General features: G+C 46.5%; 1 protein-coding gene across 1 annotated transcript in view; it reads right to left on the reverse strand.

The window, feature by feature from the left end:
* Positions 1-10,458, reverse strand: part of gabbr2 (gamma-aminobutyric acid (GABA) B receptor, 2) — a gene marked incomplete at both ends in the record, with an annotated part of 258,155 nt that overhangs the window by 59,680 nt on the left and 188,017 nt on the right. Inside the window, 4 exons of the mRNA XM_083646683.1 lie at positions 4,674-4,781; positions 7,027-7,159; positions 7,433-7,583; positions 8,704-8,784. Of these exons, the coding sequence (XP_083502809.1) occupies positions 4,674-4,781; positions 7,027-7,159; positions 7,433-7,583; positions 8,704-8,784 (473 nt within the window). The remainder of the gene's footprint in view (positions 1-4,673; positions 4,782-7,026; positions 7,160-7,432; positions 7,584-8,703; positions 8,785-10,458) is intronic.

Below are 10,458 nucleotides of genomic sequence, written 5' to 3' on the forward strand. Positions count from 1 at the left end.
TGGTACAATAGACTCAGACCTGCCGAAAGTCTCCTAAGTGGGCGTGTCCGTGGAAAACCATGAGCAAAACCCACGTAACGAAAATGACAGGAAGTGAGTTGAAGTTGGGCCGTCTTGCTTGAATCCCATTGTCTTTCGTTTCACTCCACGGATCAGTCTGTGGACTTCCAGCTGCCCACATCGATTTGCTGAAGTTGCAATGTAACCGAGCCAATCAGGGAGCTGCGTGGTAGTTGAAGGCTAAACAGGGCAGACGCTGACAAAACAGTAATGGTGTCGCCCGAAGCAACGAGTGGTAATGTTAACGTTAGTAGAGTAAACAGCCATAACTGCAGTTATTGCAGAAATAGACTCAATAACAACAATTAGATGTAGAATATGCACTTAGCGGAGCTTCTCGGCGGTAAAGACGTTTTCTGCGCCGTTCTTCAGAGTCGATTTGGATCGGATTCGGCGACGCTGATTGGCTGAAGGAGTGTGTCATGTCAAGGCAAGTACCCCACCCCCCACGACCACCACCATTAAAATCGCTGTGGGCAGCTGGGAGTCCAGCCTGACCCGTGGAGCCAAACAGGATGTGAAGTCCCGTGATCAGGGTTGTTTTAACCAGAGCTAAAATAGCTATAAACTCAGAGCTGCAGTAGCGCAATACAAACTTCTTCTAAACTGCCTCTCCTCCTCTACCTCATTTTTGGAAACAGAATGCGCCTCGCAGTGGTCAGCTGCGGTAGCGCGGGCCCCTATAATCAGCCTCTCTAAACAGTAACTCAACGGGAGAACACTCTAAATTTCGTGGATTCACATCTTTTCTGGGCGTACTGTAAATCTTGATTGAAGTGGTGTAGTGCAGGGATGTAAAACAACAACCATATTGTGGAAACTAAGCAAAATTTTTCTTTTTTTTCTTTTAGTTTTTTCAAGATAAATAGTAAATGCAAAGGACCCGAGGTTAAAACCACGGCAACACACTTCTGACGGAGTGGACGACAGCCGCATTAGCTATTTATCTTGAAAAAACTAAACAAAGAAAACGAAACATTTTGCTTAGTTTCCACAATATGGTTGTTGTTTTACATCCCTGCACTACACCACTTCATTCAAGATTTGCAGTACGCCCAGAAAAGATGTGAATCCACGAAATTTAGAGTGTTCTCAAGTTGAGTTACTGTTTAGAGAGGCTGATTATAGGGGCCCGCGCTACCGCAGCTGACCACTGCGAGCCTGTGCGAGGTTCTTTTGGCGCTGTCACGCTTCCAAAAATAAAAAATGGCGGAGGCTGCTGGGCGCTGATGTTGCAATGGGGCAATATGGAGCTTTCAGTTCTTTCCATAAAAGTTCTTTGCTAGTGCCCAGCCTACTTCCTGTTCCTCTCACAGTGCCCAGCCTACTTCCTGTTCCTCTCACAGTGCCCAGCCTACTTCCTGTTCCTCTCACAGTGCCCAGCCTACTTCCTGTTCCTCTCACAGTGCCCAGCCTACTTCCTGTTCCTCTCACAGTGCCCAGCCTACTTCCTGTTCCTCCCACAGTGCCCAGCCTACTTCCTGTCCCTCTCACAGTGCCCAGCCTACTTCCTGTTCCTCTCACTAGTGCCCCGCCTACTTCCTGTTCCTCCCACTAGTGCCCAGCCTACTTTATTTGCGCCCTCTGTGCCACTTTCTGTCTTGTCCCTCTGCCTCTCCGCCTGCTTTGCCTTCCTCCTTCTGTGTCCCCTCCCTCCCTTCTGCCACCACTTCTTCCCTCCGGCCTCTTCCACTCTTCCATCCATCCCTCCCTCTCTCCTCCCTCTCCTCCCCCCTCCTCTCTGACAGGCCACCCACACTTCCTCCAATACGCAAGGGGGGGGGTGGTGGATGGGGGGAGGGAGAGAGAGATCTATAAATACGAGGAGGCCAAGTACAGTTACGACACACGGTGAGCCTGGCACCACTTTATATAACTGGGCAAGTGAAACAGTTGTTGTTTATGAGGCCATTTGTATATGGGAGCCTATTTCAGAAGAGGAGAGGCTGAAAGCGGGTGCCAGGGGGGCGGGGCCTCAGAGGAGAGGCTGAAAGCGGGTGCCAGGGGGGCGGCGGCCTCAGAGGAGAGGCTGAAAGCGGGTGCCAGGGGGGCGGCGGCCTCAGAGGAGAGGCTGAAAGCGGGTGCCAGGGGGGCGGCGGCCTCTGTGAGTGTTTGTTTAAAAGCGTGAGTCTGTATACGAGCACCCACACACCAACGCTACAGCTATGTGCAGCTTCCTGAATAAGAGCATGTCCGTTTTGGATATTTCAATGAAGTAACTCAGACCGTAGAAAGATTTTTTTTTTTTAAGTTTGATTGATATTTTAATATTTTTTATTATAAGTTATAATGTCATCCCATAATTCCCATAATTTACTAATACTGTAGTACTGTACTGTACTAATACTGTACAACCGGAACGTTGGCTGTCCCCCTCCCAGATTTTTTATCCCATTTTTATCCCCCGTTAGTGCTAATTTTAATTTATTTATCCTGGTTGCTGCTCCACCCTCTGCCAATCTGGGGAGAGCCGAAACTGACTCCATGCTTCCTCTGAGACATGGGCAGTAGCCAGCTGCTTCTTTTCACCTGACAGGGGAAGCTTCACCGGTAGGACATAGCACGTGGGAGGATCACGCTATTCCAACGAGTTCGCCTCCCTCCGAACAGGCGCCCCTAATGACCAGAGGAGGCACCACATCAGCGACCAGGATATTGCATGTTTTGGTGAAGGGGGTTCCTATATGAAGGAAACCCCCAGGGGGCACGGAGAGAACATGCAAACTCCACACAGAAAGGCCCTTTTGACGACCCCACCCGGGCGGCGGGGACTCGAGGACATGCGGACGGGCACGCATTCCTTCAGCGCTCACAGCGTCCCAGGTGGGAATCGAACCCAGGACCTTCTAGCTGTGAGGTGACAGCGCTTACCACTGCACCACCATGCCCCCCCCGGAACGTTGGCTGTTCAGCAAATTGATTTTCTTGCCACATTAGCTTGTTGCCTGGGAGGTACAGAATTCTTGATTGGAAGTTGTGCTACCAAATTATACAGTAGCAATCCTGCTGTCCCGTCTTTGAGCATTAGGAAAGGCGCTATATAAATCCGATGTATTAAAGACTTTGCACACAGAGTCCATTTTTTCGTCCGAATTTGACGCACGGAAAAAAAAAGAATACGACCTCATTTGTGTCAATCATCATTGACACACCGAGTCCGACAATTACGTCCGTCATTTAAGTTTTCGGACGAGGTTCGATTTTCTGCGTTTTTCCGCATCCATGAAAAGCGTTTTGACAGTTGTTTGACCACCCAGAGCCGCCGTAGTGTTGCTATTCACAATGAAAAATGGTGTCTGAGAAGTTAATTCACTTCGTTGATTGCAGACCAGCTTGGAATGCGGGACGCGGTGTGTGTGTGTGTGTGTGTGTGTATGGAGGGGCGCGGGGGGGGGGGGGGGGAGAGCCACACAGACACACTGCCAGTTGTGGATCAATAGGATCACGGTAGTTTGCTTTTCGTTGCGAATCTTCGCAACGAATATTGGATAATTAACGCATCGGACTCAGTGTGCAAGGTATCTGTGCGTGACGTGTTTTTTTCGGATGACGGATTAAAAAAACGCAGCGAACAATTCGGACTCTGTGTGCAAGGACCTTTATGCTGTACTGCTAGATATGACTAGATTTTTCTACACAAATGCAAGACCGCAAAACACTCAAGCCTTGATTGAGTATTTAGATGTTCGACCATTTACTGCAAATGCTTATGTTTCAGTACAATGATTGCGTCCAGATATATCAAAAAAAAGAAAGATATAAAAACATTTCAACCTACTGCGTCAAACACCACTAACGACAGTGACCAAATTTGATTTCCAATTCTCCTGTATCATCTCTTTAGTCTGTCCCTAATTTATTTGTCACCATGGCACAGATGTACACGGCGATGTGATAATAAAAGGTTTAGTGCCAGTTAGACAAGAGATGATCATATTCATATGTGGCCTATAATGGCCAATTATCATGCTGGCTCCCTCTGATCCTTTTCCACAGAAAAGACCCTTTGACTCCCTTTCATTGTATCAAAGGGCGTTTGTCAGAAAGTAGCGATATTTGACATTTTTATGCTGTGAACAAGCTAATAGGTGATTATTCTATGTACTGTTTAGAAAAAAGGATTGTATAGACGGTTTTCACCAGAGCGCAACCCCATAGCACTTCCTTTTTCTGAGCATTCCGTAAACTGCAGAAATATTCACTCGACATCGTTACTTTTGTTTTCGCTGCTCAGCTGTATAGACGGTTTTCACGGAATGGTCAGTCCTGCACTTGAATGTTTTTTTTTTCTTTTATGTCCATAGCAAACACTGCAACAGGAAGTGAGCGGGGGTTCAATTTAGAATGTTTTTGTTGTCAAGTTAAAACCGTCTATACGCATGAACACTGTATATTAGGAATAAGGAATCCCTATTAAACACCATGAAAAAGTGCACATATGGATATAAATATAAATATACGGTATCATTTCGATTTCCCTGTGTGCAAGTTTTATTGTATCGCTGCTGCTTTTAGTTTGAACTTCGAGATTTTTGTCACTGTCATGTGTACCTGTTGAAAAAATAAAAACCTGAATTACAAACAAAAGCAACGATAAAAGTATCTCCTCATACCTTCTTCTTCATCTTCACGTTTTTGAAGATGGCGTGCACCCTCCACGTCTTGGCAAACATGGCACCGAATGCCGTTGTGTACCCGACGATGAGGATCCATGTCCGAACCTGTGCGAGCAACAAAAACACACGTAATCCTGTCGCGTCTCAAAGTGATCAAGGCTTCAGACCACATCTGATCTGAAAGAAAAACACACATCATGTCTCAAAGTGATCAAGACCAGATCAGACCAGATCTGATCTGAGAGCTATTTGCATTTGTCTTTGCTCAAAATAGACGTTCACTCAAAATAGCATTTGTGAAGCATTCTAAAAATAACAAGCTGTCAAGATGTTTGGAGCTCTTAGAGGTAGTCCTGGACCTTAGCGTGTATCATCTTAACAAGAAACAAAGTATAGACCGATCCTGCTCTGCCGCCAAGGACTCTGCTAACATCTTTTTAAAGCTTAGAGTTTGAATATAGCCTACAAGATCTTAATAGCTACAGAGTCTCTCATACATGTGTGTGTGTGTGTGTGTGTGTGTGTGTGTGTGTGTGTGTGTGTGTGTGTGTGTGTGTGTGTGTCCATTCATCCCTGTCTGCACCACCCCCACCCCCACACCCACTTGCACCCACCCTCTCCGTGTGTCATTCTCTCCCATATCTAGAAAGCAATAAAGTCGGCGAGGGCTCGCTAAAGAAGACAGCGAAAAACAATTACGCTATCTATTCACGAGGAGACCAGCGCATATTGATCGGTGGTGAATGGATCAACCTCTGTGCTCCTCTGCCTGGCCCCATGTGACAAGCTCCATTTTGGGTTTGCAGCAGCGCCTTAGCCAGGCGCTGGCAGCTCGATACGTGCCCTGCCTAACATTATTCTGGTGTCCGTGTGGTGTGTGTGTGTGTGTGTGTGTGTGTGTGTGTGTGTGTGTGTGTTTCTCTGAGAGGGTGGTATCGTAGTGGAAACCAGTTATCACTGTAAATCAAAACGTTTTCATTAAGCGAGTGTCTCACATAGTTACGTTCTAACGCTAGCTAGAGACACATACAGAGAGATTCAATCTTGCTGAACACAAACTTCGCTGTTTCATAACCACAGACTTTAGTTCACGCATTTAACCGAAATCCCCATACACCCCATAACCGATATGCCTTTTACACGTACGAGTCGGAAGTACTACTGTAGCGTCCAGGTCTTCCTGCGGTACTCGATAGATACAGTCGGTCACGTTACTTCCGGTAACGTGTACTGTGTGTGTGTGTGTGTGTGTGTGTGTGTGTGTGTGTGTGTGTTTCCCCCACGCTGACCACGTGTTTATGACGTCGACACCGCTTGAATGTATTGGCATGGCCGAGCTTTCCAAACGGCCCGTGTAAGAGACCCTTCTGCAAGTTTTGAACAACTTTGACGATAGACTGACGGTCAAGACTATACTCTCAAAAGTTGTGCATCATTCATCGTGTCCAGTGGATTTTGTTTTTGTAATTATTATTAGCCTACATATCTGGTTGGTCATCCTGACAAGACAATGTAAATCTGCAGTCCAGTTTTGCAACAGAATCATCTGGCACCGTAGCAACATCGCCTACGTTCTCAGCTCCCACTTCATATAGCTTGGGTTATACAGTAGCTTTGGCTCCATTTGATTCACTGATGCTCACCTGTAGCTCCTCTCTGGTCCATACTGCCCATGCCTAGCCTGCCCTGCCACTTTATCTAAATGTGTTTTTGCTTCTCTGTAGTCTTTGGTCATCCTATGTTCCTCCCTCTCTGCTTCTCTCTCTCTCCTTTCCACTTTGGTGGTGTGTTGAGGCAGCTCCTGTCCTGAGTCCTATTTTTGTTCAAAATTGTCTTTTTTCCATTTTTTCTTTTCTTTTTTTTAAGTCCTTTGTAAATATTATCTCTGCCTTGTATATTTCAGTTTAGCATTTTTTATTATTATTTTGAAATTAAAATTAAATCATCATTTGTTTAAAAGAAAAGTGGGCAGACTCCACTCTCCACTCTCCACTCTCTCTCCAGGGTGGGGAGAGAGAGAGAGGATGACATGCGGCAAAGGACCATGGGTTGGATTCGAGAGCCCCTAACCCTAACGCTAACCCTAACCCTACACACTTATATAAGATCACACACTTATATAAGTGTGTCATCTCCAGTTGTTCAGTGGTCGTAAAGAATCTGCAGAAACCGATCGGTTAGTGTATACGCCCAGTCTTTTCATAATCTTTGTGTGTTGTATCCCACCTTAAGAGATGTTAGAAACGGGCATGGCGCTAGTGCCAACATTGACCGACCACCATTCCTGGACGGGTCCAGTAGGCGTGAGTCCAGCCTCGGTCCTGTAACTTATGTTTCTGCGAGTACTCACGGTGCAAAGGGTCTCAAACTCCTTGTCGGAGACGAAGCCTCCATCCAGGCCGAAGAGGAAGATGGAGGCATAGGAGAGCATGCCTCCCAGGATGATCAGGTTGTTCATGTAGGGGCTGGACATCTTGATTAGTCTGGAGGAGAAGAAGGGAGATTTAGAATAAGAATAGAATAGAATAGAATAGAATAGAATAGAATAGAATAGAATAGAATAGAACATCCCTCCACAACTCCTGGTTCATTAGCTCATTCATCCCTCTCTTCCCCTTCTCTTAACTGTAACCCCTCGTTTACCTTCCCCACCTGCCCCGCTATACCCCTTAAGTTGCAATCAGCCTCCATCTAACCCACAGCCCCTCCCTCCCTCCTCCCACTCTTAAAGGTGTATTCCAGCACTGGAATCTGACCTGTGGTTGCGGTTCTTGATGTTGAAGAAGAGGAAGGCCCCGGCCATGAGCATGCCCAGGACGGTGATGGTGGACAGGATGCTGTAGAGAGGCACGTTGATGTGGCGGCGCTGCAGACGCACAAACGTTCGATCCTTGGGAGGCTCCACCCCTAACAGCAACAGGAACACAAGGAATGATTCCGTTTTAAAAGCAAGACTGAATTCAATCAAGACAATCACGCGAAATCAGTGAGCCTTCAACAAAATGCAACAATATTGACTGATCATTTGCCTTTCTAATCTTTCTACTTTCAACAGTCATGTCGCGAAAACTCATCACTGTCACAACTTAAAAATCTGCTTCCTTTAATTTCTTTCACTTCAACCACAAAAGCGGCAGACATCCAGCTGTTTGAAACACAGTTGCCGGCCCTCAGTTTCCCCGAGTTTTGTGTGGATGTATCTCCGTGCAGTCCGGCGATTGTGGTCAGACCCTGCGCTTTCTTATCTTTTGCCCTGCTTTTCCCCTGGCCAGCGTGCCAATCGATCACAGTGGCATCATCTTACACATCTCCACTTGCTGTGGTCAGAGATGTGGAAACAAGCGTTTTACATGGAACGCTCCAAGATTGTGTGTATGTGGGGCAAGGCCGAACGGAAAAAGGAGGACGGGTGGGTGGGGGCTCGATGGGGAGGGGGGGTGGTGAGGGTTGCTGGGCGTCTGCCAAGAGGGGATCCAACAAATTACAAAGTATGTCAACACAAGCAAACATTGGAGGGGTACAAAATGGACTGCTGAATAATTTAGCAGAGAGACGACAGTTTGGCGTGGAAAAAAAGGAGAGTGCTGCATGCCTGCATTGAGTGGTGACCTGTGTGTGTGTGTGTGTGTGTGTGTGTGTCTGTGTGTGTGTGTGTGTGTGTGTGTGTGTGTGTGTGCGTGTGCGTGTGTGTGTGTGTGTGTGTTGAGTGTGTGTGTGCATGTGTGTGTGTGTGTGTGTTGAGTGTGTGTGTGTGTGTGTGTGTGTGTGTGTGTGTGTGTGTGTGTGTGTGTTGAGTGTGCGAGTGAGCAAGTGAAAGTGAGATAAGAGTGCTGAGGTGGCAAATAATAGACCTTTTACATACATACACACAAATACGCGTCAGGTGCATCAGGACATGTTTTCTCCTCCAGTGATCTTTACATCTCTCAGACAACAGATACACACACACACACACACACACACACACACACACACACACACACACACACACACACACACACACACACACGTCTGGGCTTCTTCGTACCTTGGAACTTGATGGAGTTGTTGTTGAGGTCCAGCACATCGGCTATAGCATTGTACTCTCCCACCTTCACCTCCTGGCCCTCTGTTGAAAGGACACACACATACACAGACATCAAATACAAACTCTACTTGACTACAGTAACTGACTTACTGGAGAGACCCACCCCATTTACACCTGCCATTCAAATGCGATCTGTATCTGGCCTGGCTAAGGAAAAAGGCACGTTAATGTAAGGTGTAAACGCGCCACGATCAGAATGTGATCAGATCTGCCTGACCACATCTGGACGTAGTCTGGCTGGCTCACATTGTGTTCAGATCTTAGGTAAACGAGCATGCATCCCAAATATAGGAGATGTGATTTGTGATGTGTCACTCCAGATGAATGTACAGGCTTATAATCATCCATTATGTTACAAGCAGCAGCCCCAGCAATCTAGCTTGCTTACATCTTCAGTGTTGGAGTTTTCAGGCCAGACTCAAAGTCACGAGAAATCTTTCTGATAGACTGATCAATTATGCAATGGGGAGGGAAAATAATCAAACGCTGATAGAAGGTGACTTGCGGGGTTTATCTGAGCAGCGATGATCCGTATTGGGAGAAAAAGGCAATGGAGTCTACTTTAAGTAAGCAAGCAAATCCAATTGAAACAGTAATTGGACGCAGTGAAGTATAGCCCAGCTTTGAACAGCCTGGCAGTTTGGCATCCAAAACTTTAAATCAAGGGGAGAGCTTCCAAAACCCATCACTAATATAGAACCCCTCACAATCCCTGAATGTTAAGTCATTCAGTCAGATTGTCTTCTCCACAGAGCAGGTTTTAAGATGCAGCTTAATAGGGGCGGGAAATGGTCTTCCTGTCTCGGTTATCAGTTTATTTTATCTCACGGAAACCAAAATGGCAATGAATACTCGATACGATAGCTCAAATGTAGCAAGGGTGGCATTTTAAACATACTATGAGAAGAAACGGCATGTGCAGCTCAGCTGATGTGGGCGGAAATGATAAATAAATGCGAGCGAGTGCACATTGGTATTGATGGCGCAGTATACATTGACTTGAACATTTATAGGTACAGTAAAGGGATTTTAAATTGCAATATATCCCAGCCTGTAAACACCGCCGCCTCTCTGGGGTCCTGTTCAAACAGCTATTTCAGGATTCTGTATTTTCTCTTTTAGGAGCAGCGATGGGTCCCTCGGGTATAATACGGGAGGAGGCATGACTCCGTTAGACAAATCTGGGCCTTCACTCATAAAGATCACTCACAGTTTACACAGGGGAGGACAGGAGAAGGAGGTGGGAAGAGAGGAGGGATTGCTCTGATCCTTTTTTTATAAACACTCAAAACAAACCTGCCATTTCCTCAGCTGTGCACACAAAAATTCTCTCTCTCTCTCTCTCTCTCTCCCCCCCCCTCTCTGTAGTTCTTCCTGTTATCACTCTTATAGGCCCACTGAACTCCTCGGCAGCATTGTCCTTGACTATAGGCAAATGACAGATAGCATCAGCTATTGCAGCATCAGAGGGGCACCGCGCTCCTCTCTCCTCTCTTCTCGGCCGCTGAATCAACTCATCTCATCGCCAATTCTGCGATGAAAGCATCAGCAAACGTTGAAAGTGTCGGAGTGAATATGCGCGACTAGGCCTCATATTTCTCCTCTCCGTGCTGAACAAGGATCAATGACGTGTCTCCCTTGACCACGTCCTTTGTTACGATCTAAACGGTAAAATGGATCGTAGATCAGCACTCC

The sequence above is a fragment of the Poromitra crassiceps genome (genome assembly GCF_964638095.1).
Source record: "Poromitra crassiceps genome assembly, chromosome: 11".
NCBI classification, from domain to species: domain Eukaryota; kingdom Metazoa; phylum Chordata; class Actinopteri; order Beryciformes; family Melamphaidae; genus Poromitra; species Poromitra crassiceps.